General features: G+C 45.6%; 1 protein-coding gene across 1 annotated transcript in view; it reads right to left on the bottom strand.

Moving 5' to 3' along the window:
* The window catches only part of NGFR (nerve growth factor receptor), a 108,397-nt gene that overhangs the window by 40,810 nt on the left and 42,243 nt on the right, over positions 1-25,344 (bottom strand). Inside the window, exon 2 of the mRNA XM_063959860.1 lies at positions 18,184-18,319. Coding sequence (XP_063815930.1) covers positions 18,184-18,319 — 136 coding nt within the window. The remainder of the gene's footprint in view (positions 1-18,183; positions 18,320-25,344) is intronic.

The following is a 25,344-nucleotide window of genomic DNA, read 5'->3' as shown; positions in this document are numbered from 1 at the left end:
CAAATGTCTGAACTTCAGGTGCTGAAGCCAGTTCTTTCTGGAAGAATATCGACAGGGCCGAAATTTGAACCTTAATGGACCCTAATTTTAAGCCCATAGACAGTCCTGTTTGCAGGAAATGCAAGAAACGACCCAGTTGAAATTCCTGTGTAGGGGCCTTCTTGGCCTCACACCACGCAACATATTTACGCCAAATGCGGTGATAATGTTTTGCGGTTACTTCCTTTCTGGCTTTTACCAGAGTAGGGATGACTTCTTCTGGACTGCCCTTGTCCTTCAGGATCCGGCGTTCAACCGCCATGCCGTCAAACGCAGCCGCGGTAAGTCTTGGAACAGACAAGGCCCCTGCAGTAGCAGGTCCTGTCTTAGAGGTAGAGGCCACGGTTCGTCCGTGAGCATCTCTTGAAGTTCCGGGTACCAAGACCTTCTTGGCCAATCCGGAACCACGAGTATAGTTCTTACTCCTCTCCTTCTTATGATTCTCAATACTTTCGGTATGAGGGGCAGAGGAGGGAATACATACACTGACTGGTACACCCACGGCGTTACCAGAGCGTCCACTGCTATTGCCTGAGGGTCCCTTGACCTGGCGCAATATCTGTCCAGTTTTTTGTTTAGACGTGACGCCATCATGTCCACCTTTGGTCTTTCCCAACGGTTTACAATTTGGTGGAAGACTTCTGGGTGAAGTCCCCACTCTCCCGGGTGAAGGTCGTGTCTGCTGAGGAAGTCTGCTTCCCAGTTGTCCACTCCCGGAATGAACACTGCTGACAGTGCTATCACATGATTTTCCGCCCAGCGAAGAATCCTTGCAGTTTCTTTATATGAAGAGATGTTTCCATGCTTGACCACAAGCCCTGGAAATTCCTTCCCTGTGTGACTGCTCCCCAGCCTCTCAGGCTGGCATCCGTGGTTACCAGGATCCAATCCTGAATGCCAAATCTGCGGCCCTCTAGTAGATGAGCCCTCTGAAGCCACCACAGGAGAGACACCCTTGTCCTTGGCGACAGGGTTATCCGTTGATGCATCTGAAGATGCGATCCGGACCATTTTCCCAGTAGATCCCACTGAAAAGTTCTTGCATGGAATCTTCCGAATGGAATCGCTTCGTAAGAAGCCACCATTTTTCCCAGGACCCTTGTGCACTGATGCACTGAGACCTGTCCTGATTTTAGGAGGTTCCTGACTAGCTCGGATAACTCCCTGGCCTTCTCCTCCGGGAGAAACACCTTCTTCTGGACTGTGTCCAGAATCATTCCTAAGAACAGTAGACGTGTCGTTGGAATCAGCTGCGATTTTGGAATATTTAGAATCCATCCGTGCTGACTTAGCACTACCTGAGATAGTGCCACTCCGACTTCTAACTGTTCCTTGGTTCTTGCCCTTATCAGGAGATCGTCCAAGTAAGGGATAATTAAGATGCCTTTTCTTCGTAGAAGAATCATCATTTCGGCCATTACCTTGGTAAAGACCCGAGGCGCCGTGGACAATCCAAACGGCAGCGTCTGAAACTGATAATGACAGTTTTGTACTACAAACCTGAGGTACCCTTGGTGAGAAGGATATATTGGGACGTGGAGATAAGCATCCTTGATGTCAAGCGACACCATATAGTCCCCCTCTTCCAGGTTCGCTATCACCGCTCTGAGTGACTCCATCTTGAATTTGAACCTTTTTATGTAAGTGTTCAAAGATTTTAGATTTAATATTGGTCTCACCGAGCCGTCCGGCTTCGGTACCACAAATAGTGTGGAATAATACCCCTTCCCCTGTTGTAAGAGGGGTACCTTGATTATCACCTGCTGGGAGTACAGCTTGTGAATGGCTTCCAGAACTGCCTCCCTGTCGGAGGGAGACTTTGGTAAAGCAGACTTCAGGAACCGATGAGGAGGAAACGCCTCGAATTCCAGTTTGTACCCCTGTGATACTACCTGTAGAATCCAGGGATCCACTTGCGAGTGAGCCCACTGCGCGTTAAAATTCTTGAGACGGGCCCCCACCGTGTCTGAGTCTGCTTGTAAAGCCCCAGCGTCATGCTGAAGACTTGTCAGAAGCAGGGGAGGGCTTCTGCTCCTGGGAAGCGGCTGCATGGTGCTGCCTTTTTCCTCTTCCTCTGCCCTTGGGCAGAAAAGAGTGACCTTTTGTTCGCTTGTACTTATGGGAACGAAAGGACTGAGTTTGAAAAGACTGTGTCTTTTTCTGTTGATGTGAAGTAACCTGGGGTAAAAAGGTGGATTTTCCAGCCGTTGCCGTGGCCACCAGGTCTGTTAGACCAGCCCCAAATAACTCCTCCCCCTTATACGGCAATACTTCCATGTGCCGTTTGGAATCTGCGTCCCCTGACCACTGTCTGGTCCATAATGCTCTTCTGGCAGAGATGGACATTGCGCTTACTCTTGATGCCAGGGTACAAATATCCCTCTGCGCATCACGCATATATAGCAATGCATCCTTTAAATGTTCTATAGTTAACAGAATATTGTCCCTATCCAGGGTATCAATATTCTCAGTCAGGGAATCCGCCCATGCGACTCCAGCACTGCACATCCAGGCTGATGCGATTGCTGGTCGCAGTATAACACCAGTATGTGTGTATATACTTTTCAGGATATTTTCCAGCCTCCTATCAGCTGGTTCTTTGAGGGTGGCCGTATCAGGGGACGGTAACGCTACTTGTTTAGATAAACGTGTGAGCGCCTTATCTACCCTAGGGGGTGTTTCCCACCGTGCCCTAACCTCTGGCGGGAAAGGGTATAGTGCTAATAACTTATTAGAAATTAGCTGTTTTTTATCGGGGGAAACCCACGCTTTATCACACACCTCATTTATTTCCTCAGACTCAGGAAAAACTATTGGCAGTTTTTTCACACCCCACATAATACCCGCCTTTGAGGTATTTGTAGTGTCAGAAAGGTTCAATGCCTCTTTCATTGCCGTGATCATGTAACGTGTGGCCCTACTGGACATTACGTTTGTCTCGTCACCGTCGACACTAGATTCAGTATCTGTATCTGGATCCGTGTCGACCCACTGAGGTTGCGGCCGTTTTAGGGCCCCTGAGGGTGTCTGAGACGCCTGAACAGGCACTAATTGATTTGCCGGCTTTCTCATGTCGTCAACAGTTTTTTGTAAATTGCTGACATTATCACTTAATTGCTTAAACACAATCATCCAGTCAGGTGTCGACTCCCTAGGGGGTGACATCACTAACACAGGCAACTGCTCCGCCTCCACCTCATTTTCCTCCTCATACATGTCGACACACGCGTACCGACACAGCACACACACCGGGAATGCTCTGATAGAGGACAGGACCCTACTTAGCCCTTTGGAGAGACAGAGGGAGAGTCTGCCAGCACACACCCAGCGCTATATATATACAGGGATAACCTTATATAAGTGTTAATCCCTTATAGCTGCTGTTAATCTAGTTATTTGCTGCCAAAATGCCCCCCCTTCTCTTTTTTACCCTGAATCAGATGCAGTACTGCAGGGGAGAATCAGGGAGCCGTCCTTCCAGCGGAGCTGTGAGGGAATAATGGCGCCAGTGTGCTGAGGAGATAGGCCCCGCCCCTTCACGACGTCCTTAACTCCCGCTTTTTTGTGTAAAATGGCAGGGGGAAAAATACATCCATATAGCCCTGGAGCTATATGTGATGTATTCCTTTTGCCAGCTAAGGTATATGTGTGTTATATTGCGTCTCAGGGCGCTCCCCCCCAGCGCCCTGCACCCTCAGTGACCGGAGTGTGAAGTGTGCTGAGAGCAATGGCGCACAGCTGCGGTGCTGTGCGCTACCTTAGTCTTGAAGACAGGATGTCTTCTGCCGCCGCTTTCACCGGACCTTCGTCTCTTCTGGCTCTGTAAGGGGGACGGCGGCGCGGCTCCGGTGACCCATCCAGGCTGAACCTGTGATCGTCCCTCTGGAGCTAACGTCCAGTAGCCTAAGAAGCCCAATCCACTCTGCACTCAGGTGAGTTCGCTTCTTCTCCCCTTAGTCCCACGATGCAGTGAGCCTGTTGCCAGCAGGACTCACTGAAAATAAAAAAAACCTAACTAAACTTTTATTCTAAGCAGCTCTGGAGAGCTACCTAGTTTGCACCCTTCTCGGCCGGGCACAAAAATCTAACTGGCTTGGAGGAGGGTCATAGGGGGAGGAGCCAGTGCACACCACCTGATATCTCAAGCTTTTATTTTGTGCCCTGTCTCCTGCGGAGCCGCTATTCCCCATGGTCCTTACGGAGGCCCAGCATCCACTTAGGACGTTAGAGAAAAAGTGAAAAACTCACGTCAACCATTTTCCATGTCAACATTGCCCATGTTGACCTAGTGATGATGTCGACCAGTAGTGGTCGACCTAATGAGTGTCAACCTAAGTGCTGTCTGGATACCTTCCCCGATAAGCAGCTTTCAGAACTGGCAACAGTTTTCTTCTGAAAAAAAAACAGTCTTTCATTGGATAGATAGCCCAATAATGACAACCAGTCAAAATTCTCACTAACAGGCCATTTTTTTCAGGCGGTAATATAAATGATCGGTACTAATTGAAAACTGGCCCTAGACTATATGATAGCTTACAGATGTGGCTTCACAGTGTTAGATTATTAATGCTCACGATTTGTACACAATATAATAATGTACACCAGTTTAATATGCACAAGATAAAATATTGACAGTGTTACTAACACATGTAAGTCACATTTTCAATATAAAACATAATTAAACACAAACTCATTCACCCCCCGCTGTACATATTGCTAGTGTACAGAGTAATGCACAGTTCTCTGATCTTTAGGAATAAACCTGCATGAAAAATATGCATTCTAATATAAGGAAAAGATGAAAAACAACACCCCATAAAGCTGAAATTACAGTAGCCGTTAGGATAGTCTGCATTATTCTAACAAGATATGTGTTCAGTTCAAAATTAGAATATTAAAGGACATATTTTTGCTTAAAAAATACGCTGCTGCTTCATGGAGATTTGCAGTTGCACCCTTTGGCTTTTCCTCCCTCTGAATTCCTCAATAAGGGGTACATTTACTAAGCAGTGATAAGAGCGGAGAAGTGAGCTAGTGGAGAAGTTGCCCATGGCAACCAATCAGCATTGAAGTAACATCTATAACTTGCATACTTTAAAATGATACAGAGCTGCTGATTGGTTGATGGGGAAATTTCTCCACTGGCTCACTTCTCCATTCTTATCACTGCTTAGTAAATATACCCCTAAGTTCTGTAAAAATCACAGTCGCTTTATACAACATTTTCTATTGATAAAAAAGCCGGTGTACAGGTTTTTTTTAGCCTAGGGTTGAATGTAGATATTACTCTAATAAGTTTCAGACCTGAGAAACCGCATTGTTACAGCGATAGCCAAGATGTTCCAAAGAACACAGCAATTGGGCTGTGAGAATCATTGCCACTTAAAGATACAGGTTATTGCCATTCGTTACAAGCTCTTGTTTATTCATGATCTGCAGTTGGGATCCATTTTACAGAAGCATATACAGTATGATCTACATTTTATTTAAATGCTTGCACCTTGAGTCTACGGAGTAATATACCAGGCAGTGCCATCTTAATGGCATTGTAGGCCATGGGCAAAGCAGTTTACTGGGGCCTCTATCCACCGGGAATACATTTTAAAAAAATCATAAAGGACCCATCCTGCGGTCCTGCGCCATCTCTGCACATGCTTCCATACAGTGAATGGCTGTCAGCATTCTGATTGGTGGATAGCTCCAGACATTCACTGTCTTCTGGCAGCCATTCACTGTCTGACTGCAGGCAAGGAGGCAGGTAGAGAATGCTACCTGACCGCTCTGATTGTGTGTAATTCACAATTACAGCAGAAGGGATTCATACTCTACTTGACTCCCAAGAAATGGATGCCCGTGGCCCTGCTTTATTTAACCTAGAATTGTGGGACCCCGGGAAGTGGCCCAGTGTGCTTATATGTTAAGATGGCTTTGTGACCGGATCTCCAACTACATAAAAGACTCCGTGGGATTGGCTTTTCTTCATGTCCAGATGTTTCTATTTTTATGCGTTTTTTTTTTTTATTCAAGAGACATTTTCATTTCCTCTACTGTTTCATTAGATTGCAGACTGAAATCCTGCAACAAAATAATCATTTATCATGAGGCATAAATGTGTCCATTAAATAATTAAATAAATAAATAAATAAATGTCTCTCCATACTGCTCCAAAATCTCAATTCTGCCTATGCCTAATGTCACCAGTATTTGGAGATGGGAAACACATTTCAGAATAGTAAGGATGAACAGAACAATAGACCTATTTAAAAAATATGTTGCAAATTCCAAAGATTTTCTATTGTCATGTACTGCAGTGATAAAAGAATGTTGTATCTAATAAAATTAGCTGGAACAGCTGAGTGATACCCCTTTTCCACCTACGTACCGTGTCCGATCCGGGATGTTTAACACGGCTACAACCCGTGTCGGCTCCCCCGTTTCCACTACACTTCGACACGGGTTATTCCCGTGTCTGATCTGTTTCCACCTAACCCGGGTAAGCTCTGTAAAAGCCTATTGCTGTCATTACAAATGGACTTTTTACTGTCTCATCAAGATGATGTCATCAAAAGGACCAAAACAGAGGGGTGGGGCCTGCTCACAGCATTGCAGCAATGGACGCCGGTGCAGTAGCTGTGTCTAGCATGGAGTCGCAGACTGTTTGCAGTTTACTGCTGCTTTCTGCTACAGACAGCTTGATGCAGCTTGATAGCATCCTTAACTGTTCCAGTCACCTGCCTTCTTATTTCTTCCTCTCCCCGAATATTAAGCAGCTCTTTGATCTCTGTGTCTGACCAGGTATGGCTAGCCATGTTGCTGTGCTGGAGCTTCTGCTGCTGTATATTGTCTGTTTGTTTGGAAGCTGCTGCAATAAAAATATCTGTATGTACCCAGCGCGACTTCAGAGTGTTTTGTTTGCTGCCTCAATGCCTGCATGTGCCCAGCGTAGTGTTGTTTGCTGCTGCGGTGCCTGCATGTGCCCAGCGTGTCTCCCAGGGATGACATCATCTTCCAGTGCCCCAGAAGCAGCCAATCAGCGTCTCAGAGCGTTACTCGGGTCTGAAAACACGTGCAATGACCGTTTCCACTGCACCGCTATCCGTGTCATTACCGTGTTCTACCCAGGTAAATAGCCGGGTTGGATTCCCGGGTCACTCAACCCGTGTTGACCCGTTTCCACCTACTAAAAAACCGTGTCGATGCGCGCCCCCGTGCAAAAACACGGGTAAAAACAGCTAGTGGAAAAGGGGTATGATACTAAGTATCTCAGTGATACTGGCTGGGAGTGCTAAGAGAATGTATACTACTTTAGCAGCCAGTTCTGGAATGTACTGCACATGCGCTTTGCCAATTCACAAATGAGCAAATTAATTATACCCCTTTTACAATGCCAGCCCGGGTAACTGAACACGGGGTTCAAGCCATGTCACAGCAGCTTGAAACACCATTTACACCAAAGGCTAGAATTGGGTTATTTCTAATGCTTCCCTCTGCCGGTGCTTGGAGATTACATCATCTCCAGTCAACAGTGAGCTGGCTCTCCATAGGGTTTACAGAACCAAGGTTGGATGACCCAGGTTACCCATTTACGCTACCTGTAATCCATGTCAAGCCTTACTTGTTACCCAGGTTGGACTGCCGGATCAGTCGACGCAGGATGTTTTGTCAGGGACTCTTTTACACTGAGGCCCGACCCGGGCCAACCAAGCAATAACTCAGGTTATTTGGGCAGTGTAAAAGGGGTATTATTATTTATATTTTTATATGTTTCAATCTGGGGAAAAAACACTTAACTGGCATGGTCAGATCACATTTGACCGTTTTTGACTAGAAGATCCGTTCTGCAGATGTACATAATATTATTTAAATATTTTCAAAAATACTTTTAAAGTATATTAAACAAAAATGTTTTACAAAAAAACAATGTTATGAATGGTTTTCAAGGGAAAAATCATCAGTTAAGTGGTTAAGTAATACAGCATATATTTCCAGTACGGAACTTCTGCTATTATCAATCTGAGATTGCGATAGGAGGAGATCAGTGGTAATTGTACACAGTGTCGTAACAATGGGAGACAATCGCGAGATCGCCTGTAAGGATCTCAGGATCTCAACAGTCAGTGAAATGTCGCCACTGGAATACCGGCTCCCAGGGACGTGCAGTCAGGGGAGGCAGGGGAGGCAGTGCCTCCCCTGTGATTAATTAGTAAAATAATACAAAGAAGACACTTATGACACATATTCTTTGTCATAAGTATCTTCTTTATGTAATGCAAGTTCTTGTAGTTAGTGAAATTACTTTGGGAGGCACTGATAGCAGTGCCTCCCATACATAATAGGACCGGGGACAGAGCGGGGGGCGGAGCCTAGCACCGGGCTGTAAAAGCCCATTGAAAAACATGGGGAAAGCGGCACTGAAAAAAGTGCCTCACTGACAGGGACACCACCCCCATGTCAGCGAGGCACCTTTAATTGGACAGCGTATCCAGCACTGGATCCGCTGTCCAATCACCCACAGGCGGCGCGAGGCGGAAGGAACAGGAGCAGCGGTGGCTCTGCAGTGAGTGCTGCTGTGCGCTGTCCTCTGCCGGCATCTCCGTCCCCCCCTCCCGCTCACAGGCACCTCGCCCCTGTCGTTCTCCGGCGGCGGCTCCGTCCTCCCCTCCCGCTGACAGGGCACCGCAGCTCTCCCCTGTCCTCCTCCGGCCCTCACCCCTCCTCCTCCCCCCGACAGGCACCGCAGCTCTCCCCTGTCCTCCTCCGGCCCCCACCCCCCCTCCTCCCCCCGACAGGCACCGCGACTCTCCCCTGTCCTCCTCCGGCCCCCATCCCCCCTCCTCCCCCCGACAGGCACCGCAGCTCTCCCCTGTCCTCCTCCGGCCCTCACCCCCCCTCCTCCCCCCGACAGGCACCGCAGCTCTCCCTTGTCCTCCTCCGGCCCTCACCCCCCCTCCTCCCCCCGACAGGCACCGCAGCTCTCCCGTCCTCCTCCGGCCCCCACCCCCCCTCCTCCCCCCGACAGGCACCGCAGCTCTCCCCTGTCCTCCTCCGGCCCCCACCCCCCCTCCTCCCCCCGACAGGCACCGCAGCTCTCCCCTGTCCTCCTCCGGCCCCCACCCCCCTCCTCCCCCCGACAGGCACCGCTGCTCTCTCCTTTCCTCCTCCGGCCCCCGCCCCCCCTCCTCCCCCCGACAGGCACCGCTGCTCTCCCCTGTCCTCCTCTGGCCCCCGCCCTCCCCCCGACAGGCACCGCTGCTCTCCCCTGTCCTCCTCCGGCCCCCACCCCCCTCCTCCCGCTGACAGGCACCGCTGCTCTCCCCTGTCCTCCTTCGGCCCCCACCCCCCCTCCTCCCGCTGACAGGCACCGCAGATCTCCCCTGTCCTCCTCCGGCCCGTCCACGCAGCAGCAGCAGGTCGGTCTCTCTCTTGGTCTCTTTCTCTCTCCCTCTCGGTCTCGGCCTCTCTCTCGGGGCGGGATGTACTATAAGACATCGCCGCCCCTCGCCAACTACCGCAGCGATACTAATCGCATATGATTAGTATCGCAATGCGGTATAGGAGGCCCCCCGCGATGTTGTCTGTGGGGGTCTCCGTCACCTCCCAGCCCCGGGAGGTGACATGCGCAGGAAGTCCCCGGGCTCCTCCTCCTCCCCCCTGCAGTCGGAAGGAGACAAGGCTGTGCTGCGGGGGAGAAGGAGGAGGGGGGCCGCACCAGCAGCAGCACACTGGTATGCCGGGGGGGGGAGGGCGGTCGTCGTGAGCGGTGCGGGGCGGCGGCGGTTAGAATCCCATAGGCTTCTATAGGGTATCGCCATAAAAAGATGGCGATACCCTATGGGGCAAAAACACGTCGGTCGGAGGTTAGTACATATGAAAATGCGGTAAAACTGGTGTTTTACCGCATTTTCCCTTTAGTAAATCCCGCCCACGGTCTCTCTCTCTCTCTCTCTCTCTCTCTCGGTCTCGGTCTCTCTCTGTCTCTCTCTCTCTGTCTCTCTCTCTCTTTTTTTTCCCCTCCTGTGGATTGAAGATTTTATGACTCAATTACTTGTTTTACAGGTATTGGATTCTACTGGACAAGTGGACGTGATCGGCGTGGGATGTAGGTAAGTAATCTCTCTCTCATTTTTACAGGTACCCCTATTGGATTCTACATGGACAAGTGGACGTGACCGGCGTGGGATGTAGGTAAGTAATCTCTCTCTCATTTTTACAGGAACCACCTATTGGATTCTACTGGACAAGTGGACGTGACCGGCGTGGGATGTAGGTAAGTATGTGTGAGTGTGTACGTGTGTTATAATAAATTTTACTTTCACGGTGTGTGTGTTGTGTTTTTATTTGGGAATTTTTTCTGTTGTAGAACTACAGGTGCCAGCGGACCAGTTATTTCCCTGCATGCTGGTACTTGAGGTTCTCCAAGTACCAGTAAGCGGGGGAGGCTTGCTGGGCCTTGTAGTTCCACAACAAAAAACAATATTCTTTTTTTGCACACTTATGGCTATCAGCCTGGCACCCACCGCCCAGGGGTGCTGGGGACAGCCTCGGGCTTCACCCCTGGCCCTTGGGTGCCTGGAGGGGGTGGACCCTTTGATTTAAGGGGTCCCCATTCCTCCAGGGAACCCCGGCCAGGGGTGACTAGTTGGGGGGGTAATGCCACGGCCGCAGGGACCTACGTAAATGTGTCCCCCGGCTGTGGCATTATGTCCCTGGCTAGTGGAGCCCGGTCCTGGTTTTAAAAATACAGGGAACCCCTACATCTTTTGTTCCCCGTATTTTTGGAACCAGGACCGGACTAAGAGCCCAGGGCTGGTTGTCTAAATACGGGGAACCCCTGTCCAATTTTCCCCCCAGTATTTAAACAACCAGGTCCGGTTCAAAGAGCCCGAGGCTGGTTATACTTAGGAGGGGGACCGCAAGCATTTTTTTTTTTTTACATTTTTTAACCCATTCATACCCTTCTCCATCAAGTTAATGGAAGCCCTGGACAAAAAAATTGCATTCATGTCCTCCTCCCACTCCCTTCCCAGTCCCAAACACTAATTTTTATTTATTTTATGATGAGCAGACAGGCAGCGGGCATTGGCGGCATCGGACTGAGATGCAAATTAGTGGCGGAGGGCTGGGTCAGTTGATGGTGGCCGAATTTGTAAGTCATTGGCGTTGGCAGCGGACATCGGCTCAGAGGCAGTAGCGGGCATTGGCTTGGTGGCTGTAGGGGTCATCGTCAGGAATCGGCGGACATTATGGTAGTGCCTCACCAGCCACTGACCTCACCGCACGCCACTCCACAGGCTGTTCTTCCTCTATGGGTGTCCACGACACCCATAGAGGGAGAATGTAACTTGTGGCGAGTGCAGCAAGCCACCGTGACGTGGCAAGCGCTTGCCCGCAAGGGGCTTGTTGCACTTGACACCCCCTAACCCCCCACGGCATTCCACTGCTGGGATCTTCGCGGAGGTATGCTGACCCACGGTCACGCACGCCCAACACCTTTAGAACAAAGCAGTGATAAGTGGAAGGTGATAATGCACCAACCAATCAGCTCCTAACTGTAATTTTTCAAACTCGGAATGATTGGCTGGTGCTTTATCACCTTCCAATTATCACTGCTTTATCACTTCTTTATCACTTCTCCAGTATTAATACATCTGCTCCAAAGTAAGGTGAAACGTAGTAGACTTCAGTCTAATATTCTCTAACAACAAAAATTAGATAATTTAGCTCACAATATACAGCTGGTCATTTTGCAGCCTGGTGCACCACCGCGGCCCAAACTGTCCCTTAAATAAACTCTTGAACTATCTCATCTTAACATACTTCCCAAAGCGGAGGTCCAAGTGGAGAGTGAAGGGACATGTTGACATGACTCTGTCATCATGACCCTTCAACCAAAATTTAAGTACACATCATATACATTTGCCTAGAACTGGTGTGCACCGTAATAGAGAAATATTGTGTTATTTAGGCATTATTCAATCTATCAATATGCTAAATATAACTAAACTATTACTTTGCGTTACAAAGGGAATTTTTTGAAAATTTCCTTAAATTCGAGCCCCCACGCCCAAAAGCTCTAGGCCTCATTTTTGGTGCACCATTGGGCAGCTAAAATATTTCAGTGGAACAGGGAACAAGTACAGAACATGGAACAGCAGCAATAAGTGTTCAGTAGGGATAGTAATTCCCTCTCTCTGGCATAGAACCGAGAAACAGTCTGACTCATTAACAATTTTATAATGTACTTTTGGCATGTCTGGCAGTGGCGCCTGAAAGCTATGGCTTGCATTGGTTGTAGACGAAATTGGGAAATCAACAACTCAGCATTTCAGTAGATGAGATTAAATAATTAGATTAAGAAGGCACCACTGTTTTACATCATGCAGTAATTAGATGATTGAATTTAAGTATAAAAAAACACCAGCACTGATTTTTTGGCTTGGCATTCATTCTGAGCTGAATATTTTTACCTGGTAGCAGTTCTCTTGAGTAGAGGTGGTATATGCAGAGAAAGGGAAGGAAGGGGCAAAACAGAAAAGAAACTGACGAAAACAGAGAGGTTTGATTTACCCAAAACATAAGGAAAACTAGCAACAACCTATTGAGATCCTTGACAGGGAAAAAATGCATCTCTGCATTGTGGCCAATCTTACTGAACATTAATATCAAACTTCCTGGAAAAAATATTGACTACCATACTTAAGAAACCTTAATTAGATTAAACCTCTAGAACAAGTTCAACTTATTCCTTCCATATAGATAAGCTAGAGACAATACCAGAAAAATCATTCTCCTATTAACATAAGCTAGAGCAAAATGTATACTGCTATCATTACTGTCTACTGGGGTTTCCTAAAGGCCTCACTTGTGCAGCTGGCCAAACAGTTATGGCATTCCCTATCAACACAATGGCAAATTCTATTTTTACATGTAACTGGCCTTTAATAAAATTCCTAAGCCTCTTTATTTAACAATGTAAATAATGAAATCTGAAAGCATTAGAAAAAAAAGGTAAAAAGAGGTCATCATAGCAATAAATGTCAAGTTTATGCATTTTTCTAACAAAATAAACCTCAATGTTCCATTAAATTTCAATTATAATTTTTATGAGATTCCTGTATTTGATTTTGATTTAAGAGACTTTAAAGTAAGAGAGCCTCCAGACTGCACTCAGAGAAGGACTGAATATTTAGTGTCTATAGTTTAATGCCATTTGTCACACTGGTATTAGAGTAATTAGCCTTGTTAACTTATCCCATTAAACTCTTTCATTTAATAGCTGCCTGACTTGTGAGTCATACGAATGATGCTCTTGGATTGATTCCTGTAGCAGGATTATTCTATTGTTCCCCATCTTCTTGCCATAACTGGTAATGTGAGGGTGGTGGCTGGCACAGGAACATAAGGTTTTATGATAACCGGGATAGTGTAAAATGGAGATGGCGATAGCGTGTATTATATATTTGGATTCTGTAAGGAAGGTTGAGAGTGCATGGTTTACTGTAGGTCTTGTACACAGAGATGTTTATATAATGTGTTCAGTGCTCTTTCTTAAAGCCAATGACACAGATTTTAGCTAGTGTATTAAAAAAAATAATGAAAGTGATTAGAACTGTAAACACATTTTTGCTTTATGTCAGTTTTGCTTCATTGTACAGATGTGTTTATTATATAATATAAGCTACAATATAACAGAATTCTATAAGACTTCGTGAACATACCTCCTGGACTCTGTTAAATATGTGTGTGTGTGTGTGTGTGTGTGTGTGTGTGTGTGTGTGTGTGTGTGTGTGTGTGTGTGTGTGTGTACGGACAAAGTACACTGTTGTGCCTATGCTCTTAATGGTCAACTTTTGTGTTACTATGTGTGCTTGATGAGCTCCGTTATGGCGCTTTATTGGTGGTCTATAAAAACTTAATGTATAAGTAATGTAGATATGGAAGGCTGTCAGCTTGTAGCTTTCTATTTATAGTATGTAATAAGGATTTTTGGTGGTTGTTTGGACTATTAAACCATTGGGTCCACAGGGCATGCCACTAAGTTAACTGTGCAAGCTTAACATTGAGGGCATGCATATGTTTTTTCATCTTGTATTCAGTGCTGAAACTTTCACAACAGCAAATGGTGCAGTTGCCATGGTGACCAGAGGTGAGGGGCAAAGGAAATGCTGAGGAGAGCGAGTGCCTCTTCTGCGTAGTGTATATTCCTGGTCTTACGTGTACTTCTGAACTCTATGCACTCCTGGTCTCTGCTTATACCTGTTACTCTATGTAACCTGTCTCTGTTTATCCCTGGTACTCTGTACTCCTGTTCTCTGTTTATTCCTGGTTTCTGTAAACTGCTGGTCTTTGTGTACTCCTGGTACACTGTTAATTTCTTGTATTGCTTATTCCTGGTACTCTATGTACTCCTCATCTACTTTAATTGCTGGTACTCTGTGTGCTCCTGTTTTCTGTTTATTCCTTGTACTTTGTATACTCCTGCTCTCTCTTTATTCCAGGAACTCTGTATACTCCTGCTCTCTCTTTATTCCAGGAACTCTGTATACTCCTGCTCTCTCTTTATTACTGGTACTCTGTGTACTCCTGCTGTGGAATGCAGTGGTAGGCGCCCATATTTATGGGTGTGGCCAGTCTCCAGAGGGTGTGTGGCCAGCTGCCACAGAGGCTTCGCTAACAATTAGAGAGTGCATGGTCTGGGCCCCTTGATAAATATATACAGTAACTACTGCTAGTGCATGTACGATAATGTACTAGCAGGAACATATTAACAGAGGAGGAGGCCTGTGTGCAACCTCCTCCATTCGGGCCCCCTCCTCTGTAGAAAGTGCCTGGCAGTGCAATAGAGTCTGAGCACTAGAGTGGCACAGACTTTATTGTGCATGCGCAAATCTCTGGGAAAATGGCGCAGTGGCCATTTTCCCAGAGATTTCCTTACTGCACATACGTAAAACTCTGGGAAAATGCATGCCATGCCATTTACCCAGACATTTTGTGGGGAGATGCTGCCACCGGCAGGGGACTCCAGAGAGGTAAGTATTGAAAAAATGGGTGTAGGGTGTGCAATGTGGTCTCCTCTGGAACCCGGGGGTCCATATGCACTGCACACACTGCACCCATTATAGACATACCACTGTGAACTAGATTAATAACAGCAACGCACTGTAGAGAATACACCATAGTCCTGTTCAGTATACGGTAACATAAGTATAATGTGTAATTCAAGTGCACAGCCTGGAACCTGATCACTAGAGGAGGACATGGGCCTCCAGGCAGTGGGGCCCACCAGAGGTTTCCCCTGCAACCCTGTGGGCCAGTGCAACCCTGGGAGGAGGAACAGTGTTTTGCTTTTGCTGGAGAATTGGAGATGTTTATTGGACATAATAACCAATTATAGAAATACAGGTGTGGATTAAATAGATCGACATTTTCTAAGTAGACAGTCATTAGGTCGACACCATATGGTCAACATGCATTAAGTCGACAGGTACAAAAGGTCAACAGATACAAAAGGTTGACAGATGAAAGGATGACAGCGCCTAAGGTCAGTAGGTTCAAATGGTCAACATGAAAATGGTCTACACTTACTTTTTTACATTGTCCCAAATGTAGTATCTTTCCTGTTATCTTACCACCATCAGTAGAAACTTGTACCCCTTTAAGCTCGCTGTCTTTTAATAACCAAATAGCCAAAAAACATAGTTCAACTATTTGTCTGTCGACCTATTGAACCTGTCGACCTTAAGCACTGCCAACCTTTCATCTGTTGACCTTTGGTACTTGGTGTTAACCTAATGACTGTCGACCTATACATTGTCGATCTATTATTATTATCCTTTATTTATATGGCGCCAAAGGGTTACACTGCGCCTAACAAAGTTCGGGTGGTCTTCAGTATGCCGACTGATGGGATCCCGGAGCACAGTATACCGGCGCCGGGATCCCGACAGCCGGCATACCGACACTTATTCTCCCTCGTGGGGGTCCACGTCACCCCTGGAGGGAGCCACCGTGCCCGTAGCGTGGCGAGCGCAGCGAGCCCGCAAGGGGCTCATTTGCGCTCGCCACACTGTCGGTAAGCTGGCGGTCGGGCTCCCGGCGCCTGGAGCCCGACCGCCGGCATATCGTAGTGAACCCCAAAGTACATAACCATATAAGCAAAACAAGAAAAACAGTGTCTTACAGTACTAGACAATGCAGAACAAGTACATTTTATATAAATGTTGCTGCATCAGTGGACATGACGCTGAAATAAGTACAGGTTGTGTATCCCTTATCTAAAATTCAAAATCCCAAATTTTTTGGTCCCCTACTGAGATAATGACATATATATTATATATTATGTGTATATATAGATATATTATATAGATATATAATATAATATACATATATATGTGTCATTATCTCAGTAGGGGAACCAAAAATGTGTGATTTTGAATTTTGGATTAGGGACACTCAACCTGTATCAGGGTGGCAGAAACAGAGGGTGCCACTGTAGGGAGTATGGACTAGACGATAGTCTGCTCTTGAGTCCTTACATTTTAAAGGGGAGGGGCAGACAGACAAGGGTAGCACAGACCGGGTAGACAGTGACTGTGGAACAGAGGGTTAAGATGAGAGATGGCCGCGTTTGATGAAGTAGTGAGTCTTGAGAGCCCGTTTGAAGTTTGGTAAAGAGGTGGAGAGTCTGATTTCAGAGATACGAGGCAGCATATGTAAAATATTGGAGGTAGTAGTGTTAGGAAATAATCAGTAGACAGGAAACGTGGCATGCATTTGTGGAGCGAAGAGGAAGAGGATGGACGGGAGTGTAAAGGGAGATAAGGTCAGAGATGTAAATGGGAGAGGAATGGGTGAGGGCTTTACAAGTGAGTGTGAGAAGCATGAATTGGATTCTGAAGGACAAGGGAAGCCAGTAAAGCGCTTGTAAGAGAGGGGAGTTAGACATAGTACGTTTGGGGTGGAAGATGAGCCGGGCAGCAGCACTAAGGATAGATTGGAGTGGATAGAGGTGGTTGTCAGGGAGGTCAGATAGCAGTAGATAATATAAATCCAATCAGGAGATGATCAATAAGAGGATAAGGGTCTTAGTAGCATCCAGGATGAGAAAGGGTCTGATCTTGGAAATATTTTTGAGATGGAAATGGCAGGACTGCGAGAGGTGCTGAATGTGTGGTTTGAAGAAGAGTAAGCTGCACTGCAATCCTGCCACTGTAGCAGCTTGAATGCCAAGGTCATGATCCCATGTTAATTGGAGCTGGGCGGAGGTGAATATAAGGTTATGGTGCAAAGGACTGTAAATCACTGACGTTACTTAATACTATAGATGATTTTACTAAAGTGGTTTATCACTTAAATGATTCAGCAAAAACAGTAATAAATCAGACTCGCCTCAAAATTGTAACTTTTTATCTAATGACCCTGCCGATAACACGCAAGACTACCCTTTAATGAGCACACAGTAATTTGCGAGTGCGATTGGTTTAAAATGAGTGAAATTGAAACCACTGTATGAGCGATTTTATTTTCTCTTTTCACTGATGAGGAGTATTAGAGACAATTCTGTGATTCAGTCTACGACAATGAACATTATCTGCCTTCCCAAGGTCACCGTCAAGAGTACAACAGGAAGAGGGGAGGGTGCTATTGATTTTGAAGTAACGAGGTTTATATTATGGCAGATGGAATCCAGATTTTGATTTGAAGGACATAAAGAGAGGCCCCCTGAGGGGGGGGGGGGGCAAAACCATGCCCAGGTCTGGGGTGCAGCTGCCGAGTTAATCCCTTTAATGCGACAGGGCAGCAGCACAAGGAATCATTAGCAGCAGTAATATAAAATTATGAGACTCATCAAATCAGAATAAAAACTGACAAATTAAAGAAAGGATATTAACAAAGCTCAAAGAACAATTGTGCCTTAAGCCACTACAGCCTTAACAGCATGGCACTGAAATGCAATGAAGTAATGATGCTTGCCTTAAAGCATTTACAGTGATGTAGTAGACTGTTATGTAAAAAGCAGATAAAGGAGACTGTTGGTTGTGCAGCTGCTTATTGCAGCAGCTGATACCAAAACATCATGTGACATTTATACACCAATCCCTGATAGTAGTACTTGCCTACAACACTTATTTGGAGGATACTTACTGTCCAGACAGGGTTCACAGACAGTCTGGTTCATGCCACATTCATGTACGACACCCTCTCCAACTCCACATGGTCTGCAGCACTCTCCGCTCTTGGTGTACTGCTTTGTCGGGCAGTCTTCAGCTCCAACCAACAACTACAGAGACACAAAACACATCAACATAACACAACTGTGTCTAATGAGACCAAATCATTATTCAGATTTTCATGCCAGAATAGCAAATCACTCACTATTGTTTTAGATATGTTTAGAGTAGACATGGACGAGACCGATAAGTTACAGCTGTAAAGTAGCGAAATCAAGTAATATTTTAGGATAAAAATATGAAAAAATTTATTAAATGAAAGGGTGTTCAGAAGCAGGTTAGGAGGTTGATTTTCATGTGACATTTACTTTAGCATAGTAGGACTGAGACGTGAAAAAAGCAAATACCGTTGTGCATTTATATTTTCTTGCATGCAGGTTAAATGCTGGCTGCTTTTGCATGCTGCCAACAAACACTGGACAGCTTTATTTCTATCTACACTGCAATTTAGATTTTAGTTTGAACACACCCCTCCCAAATCTAACTCTCTCTGCACATGTTACATCTGCCCCACCTGCATTGCAGCATGGTTTTGCTAAGGTGCAAAGTTACAGTAATTGTTCTTTTGTGCTTTACTCCCAACTCAGAATCGAACCCTGTGTGATCTTACCATCTCTCTGTACACCTAGGTACACTTGTAGCCTGCGGGTGTAGTATGTTATGCCAGTGGCCAGGATCCTGGCGCCCAGCATACCAGCACTGGGATCCCAACCGCCAGCATGTCGGCAGCTGGGCGAGTGCAAATGAGCCCCTTGCGGGCTCGCTGCACTCACGATACTGCGGGCACGGTGGCGCACTACGTGAGCCATGCTATTTATTTTCCCTACAGGGGGGTCACGGACCCCCAAGAGGGAGAATAGTTGTCGGTATGCCGGGTGTCGGGATTCCGGTGCCGGTATACTGATCGCTGGGATCCCAACAGCCGGCATACTGAATACTACCCGTAGCCTGCATAGGTTTTTCCTGAGAGCAGATAGTTCCCATTGAACTCTGTGGATGACTACATATTCCACAAATGGCTAATAAAGGACACATAAAGTGATCCAGGTTTTAATCCCACCCAAGATTTCCCACTTATTTTCCCACTGAAGTAATTTGGGACAAATTAAGAGATGATGAGTAAGAAACATTTTGTAATTAGTGGAATATGTCTTGATGGAGAGTCTGTAAAATTGTTTAGAAAATGCAGCTATGTACATTGTGTACCCATGATTACAATTTGCTAAATGTCTGAACATAAATAAAATACAACTATAAAGAACACTGTTTTCTCAAACCTGAATGAACTGTTAATAATAATAAAGGAAATATCTATCCAGTGGAAATTTTGCATACAGAACATTCCTCCTGAACTAAGTGAATGATAGATGAGCAATGATTTGGACCTCTCCTATTAAAGAGACATAGGTTTTGGGTGGTTGGGTAACAGCTCGTGCCTCTGATACATCTCTCAAGAAAAGAGAAATTAAATTCCATAACCTCACTGACATTGGTGCTTGTCCTGCATTGACTGGATGGCCATTAGAGATGTACCTGCTGCAACTGCTGCAGAGGCACTGATGCAGTCCTTCCAGGAAAGGATCATGGATTATGGAGACTGTAACTCAACAACCTGTGCTAGATACTGTAGGTACACATCCCCTCATGACCCCTTTGGGGAGGCCTGCATTGGAAATTCCATTTTTACCAGACTGCAGCAGCTCGCCAGGAAGGTGAGAGGACTGTTAGCTCTATAACTGAAAACTGTTCAGGATATACAGTAAATTGGGAAAACACCTCCTGGAAGTACAATGCAATGTTTACTTCACCACTTGCCATTGCTGCCTAAAAAATGGCTACAGGTTAAGCGCACCAGTGCTTTCAGTTTTCTCCTCGAGTGTCTTGGAATCACAGGGTGGGTCATAGCACTAGTGACATCACTGAAAGTGCATCACCGGCCTGCCCATCTGAATCCTTCTGACCATGGGTGTGACTGGAACCCCAGCCTGGAGCATGCTGTGTGGAGTTGGTTGAAGCCTGCTGGAGCGTGGAGCCTGCGGTGATGATCAGTGAAGCTCAGTAACCTTGAAAGGGACTCTAAGGCAGGCATAAATAAAATGAGAGGCTCTGAGGCTGGCATATAGAGGCATGACAGACAAGGCGGGCATTTAAGAGCATTATATATGAGGCTGGCAAATAATGGCATGATGGACTCTGAGGCTGGCATATAAAGGTATGATGGGCTCTGAGGCTGGCATATAAGGGTATGATGAGCTCTGAGGCTGGCATATAAGGGTTTGATGGAGACTAAGGCTGGCATATATGGGCACTGAGGCTGGCATATATAAGATGCAGTTAAAATGCTGGCTGTCGGGATCCCAATGATCAGGATACCAAAAGCGGAATCCCGACAGCCAACATTATACCGGCGTCCAGAATACCGACACCTGCCCAGAATTGGGTCCACGCCACCAACCGAGTGGGAATAGAACCCGTGGTGAGCGCAGCGAGCCCGCAAGGGGACTCAAGGCCTCACTGCCAGGATTCCACCAGATGGGATGCCACTGTCGCTATACTGACAGCCGGCATCCTGTCTGCCGGTATCTATCTATCTATCTATCTATCTATCTATCTATCTATCTATCTATCTATCTATCTATCTATCTATCTATCGTTCTATAAAAGGAGCATGAAAGGGATCTCTAATGCTGACATATAAGAGCATGAGGGGCCCTGAGGCTGGTTTATAAGGGCATTAGAGCTCTGAAGCTAGTTTGTAAAAAGAGGCATGACAGGGGGGCTCTGTTGGCTGGCACATAAGGGCATGATGGACTCCGAAGCTGACATATTAAGGAGCAAGACAGGGAACTTTGAGGCTGGCATTATAAGGGAGCTCTGATGCTGACATATTAAGGGGGCTCTGAGGCTGGCATATTAAGGGGGTTCTGAGGATGGCATATTAAGGGGGAACACTGAGTGGGCTCTGAGGTTGGCACACTAAGGGGATTTGGAGCTGGTTTATTATAGAGGCATAACGTGGGGCTCTAAGGTTGGCATATAAGAGCATGGTGGGCTTTAAGGTTGGCATGTAAAGGGGGCATGACAGAAGGCTCTGGCTGGCATATTTGTGACATATTATAGCATTATTTGGCATTTTATGTGACATTTGAGGGCACTATATGGAATTATTCCATGACACCTGGGGGTATTATACAGCATTGTTTGTTACATAAATGTATATGTTTTAATGAACGCTCAGTTGAGGATACTTTTGTTTCAAATGGTGAATGGCGGTGGGAAGGTGTGGTACTGTAGATCGCAGTCAGTTCTGACACATGAAAGTAGATCACAATCTAGTGGAAGTTGTTCTAGACTGTACATATTACAGTACACAATATACAGCTGTTGAGGTACTTCAAGTCACAGTAATCCCTGTGTACCTATGATATTTGTTCTACAAAATTTACAAAGCCAAAGTTTGTCTACCTCTTCATATGCATATTTACCAAGCAGTTTAATCTATTACATCTGTACTGATCTAAATAAGAGCAATCACCCTCATTCATAAATTAGACAAAAATATGCTGAGAAAAGAGGGAGAGGTGGAGGTATTGTCTACTTAAAAATGATCTACTCCTTCAATTAGTAGAGCCTGCTCTCCACTAATTGAGTCTCCTAATAAACAAGACTAATTTCCCATTCTAGAAAAGGACAGCTTTCCAATAATCAAGCTTTCCATATTCAGCATGGTAATAAATATACACCAATGACTTTAGTGCGGTGGTTTCCAATATCCTTTCCCCTTCCTTTACCCTCACAAATCTACCTAAATATCCACATCTTGGAAGAAACCTCACGAGAGCACAGATGGTATGAGGTGCTGTATGTATGTCACTGACCCCCTGTGCTGTCTGCACTCTGTATTACAATTGATTGATGCTGCTTTAGCAAAACTGCATTCAGATACACCCAACCCAATTACTACTGTATGCTGTTTCACAACAATGGTCAACCAAACCAATTCCTATGTAGTCTCACAGCAAGGGTAATCCAAAACAATGACTATGCTGTCTCACAACAAGGGTCATGCTAACTGATGTAGCCTTGCAACAACAGTCATCTAAACTGATCACTATGATGTCCGCAGCAAGGGTCTGTCCAATATTGAATGTTTTATATGACTGATCAATCAATTCTACTTAGGGTACTAAAGGGCCCTACACATTTAAAGATCCGCCGCCGAGCTGCCCAATGGCGGATATGGCCCGACAGGCGACCCGGCGGCGGGGGGACAGTGACGGGGGGAGTGAAGTTACTTCACTTTCCCCGTCACACGGCTCCATGGAAGTGGAGGCAAATATGGACGAGATCGTCCATATTGGCCTGCATGCACAGCCGACGGGGCACCAGCGATGAACGAGCGTGGGGCCGTGCATCGTTCATCGCTGGTACCTCCACACTCAAAGATATGAACGGTATCTCATTCATTAATGAACGAGATCGTTCATATCTTTGAGTGATATCGCCCAGTGTGTAGGGCCTATTACTCAGTACATCATAAATAGAAGCAAAATATACAGTATTAATTAGCAACAGCATGTCAACAGTTGCAAAATAAAAGCAAAGGTTGTGGGTACATAATAATGCAGATAGAGGCATTCACACTGAAACTGGGCAATCCCAACCTTGCACACGTATGCATGTATGTTCAGTGAGTTACCCCATACTTTCTTAATTACAATGTGTGGCACTTTCTGGTATTATAAACTATAGAATTCCCTTGAATATCATGTAACAGTTTGTGTGACCACTTAGAAGTGAGCTGTTTAAAGAAAAGTCACAAACTGATACAATGTTTACATTCCAATGAGACAGAGTAACGTTCTAGAGTGAGTTCCCTACTATTCAGATATATTCAGATACCTAGGGCAGTAATGCAATACACAGCACTCACTATATTACTAATATCAATTCATTTTGGGTTAATTGTCTTTTGAATAGGTTTTTTATGATCATTGAAATGCACATTTAGGTAATTCAGTAATTTCAAGTCAGCTGGTTAAATGCAACACAAACTAAATTTATATATACAATAATGATTATTTGTTCTTGGGTACTGACCCTGAAAGGTTGAGAAATCTCAGGTAATTAGTATGAATAAGTTAAATGGAATTGTCAGGATGATGATACAGCAGCTGTAACATGTAGAAACTTATCGTGCAACATAACATCAAAACTGAAATTATTCTCATTAAAATCTGAGAAATGTAAAGAACATGTTGTACACAATCACATAATTATGTACAGCTACTAATACTAGAAGCCATAATTTATGAACATACAGTACAAAGCTTAGTACAAGTGATGATTTGCAAGGTCTTACTTTTACTAATGTGGTAATGGGGACAAGGTGGCTTTTTCTGCTAAACATGGGAGAAGATGGAAGGACATTCTGTGCTGTGATGGAGGCATAGTAAGGGTGGCTACACACCAGAATGACCATGATCGTGTGACGATCGTGAAATGATTTCCTTTGAACTTCCCGGGAGTCCCCGTCTCACGATTTGTTAAAAACGAAGCATTTGTGTCCAACGATTGTCAAACATTCCTATGGTTGTTAGACGGTCGTATCCAGTGCATCATGTGTTGCACAGTACACCATGCAACCGTCATTCCGAGTTGATCGCTAGCTGTTTTCGTTTGCAGCCAGCGATCAGGCTAAAAATCGTCAATTCTGTGCATGCGTATGGGGCGCACTGCGCATGCGCGTCGTACATTCACAAAAGCCGATGTAGTTTTACACAAGCTCTAGCAACGCTTTTCAGTCGCACTGCTGATCGTTGAGTGATTGACAGGAAGTGGGTGTTTCTGGGTGGTAACTGTCCGTTTTCGGGGAGTGTGTGAAAAAACACAGGCATGCCAGATAAAAACGCAGGAGTGGCTGGAGAAACGGGGGAGTGGCTGGCCGAACGCAGGGCGTGTTCGTAACGTCAAAACAGGAACTAAATAGTCTGAAGTGATCGCAAGGAAGGAGTAAGTCTCGAGCTACTCTGAAACGGCACAATTTTTTTGTAGCAGCGCTGCGATCCTTTCGTTCGCACTTCTGCTAAGCTAAGATACACTCCAGAGGGCGGCGGCTTAGCGTTTGCACTGCTGCTAAAAGCAGCTAGCCAGCGATCTACTCGGAATGAGGGCCTAAGCGCAGTGTCTGATTGGTAAGGGGGACATATAACATTTTTGGAACAGGTGAATGAGATAGCAGGGGATTGTGTGCAGCTGGAAGGCGCAGAAAGAGATCCAAAGGAGATTAGGTAAATTGGTGGGAGAACAGGTAGACTGTTTTGAGAATGAGTGAAGTATTGTCAACAGAAGAAGGGAATATACAGAGAAATAGGAGGAGGAGGAGGATATTGGGAATAATAAATGGAAATGGAGAATGAGGGATGTTACTTGCATGTGAAGAAGTAAATTGGATCAGTATAACTCATTCACCAATATTATAGGCCAGGGATTTGGAACCTTTGGCCCTCCAGCTGTTGTTGAACTACACATACCAGCATGCTCTGCTACATCTTTGCTATTTGGCCATGCTAAAACTGTTGCAGGGCATGCTGGTATGTTTAGTTCCACAACAGCTTGAGGGTCAAAGGTTCCCCATCCATGTTACAGTCCAATCTGTCTGGTGGGAGCAAAACTCTGGTAATGTATATGAGCAAATGACAATCAACCATTTGCTCCCATACGCTAGAAAACCGACAATGATCATTCAGACAAATTGGTTAAATCCATTTGATTTAACAAATGTATCTGACCAATCATTTTTGTCCAATTTCCAGCATTTGGGAGTAAATGGTTGATTGTCATTTGCTTCATGCATTACCAGATTTTTGTTCCCACCAGACAGATTGGACAGCTAGTAAGGTGTGTACCCAGCTTAAGTATCACATAGAAAACATATAGCAGATAGTGAGCGCACGGCTATTCACATATATAAATATATCAGAAAGTGGCATGCCAGTTATAGGGGGAGATGTAAAGCCTGTGACTTGCAGGCATTGTCGAGATCCCAGTGAGTCTACACAATGTTTTAAAGTGG

This window comes from Pseudophryne corroboree, chromosome 3, assembly GCF_028390025.1.
Source record: "Pseudophryne corroboree isolate aPseCor3 chromosome 3, aPseCor3.hap2, whole genome shotgun sequence".
In the NCBI taxonomy this organism is placed as follows: Eukaryota; Metazoa; Chordata; class Amphibia; order Anura; family Myobatrachidae; genus Pseudophryne; species Pseudophryne corroboree.
Note: the sequence above shows the minus strand (reverse complement) of the source record. Positions and strands in the feature narration are given on the sequence as shown.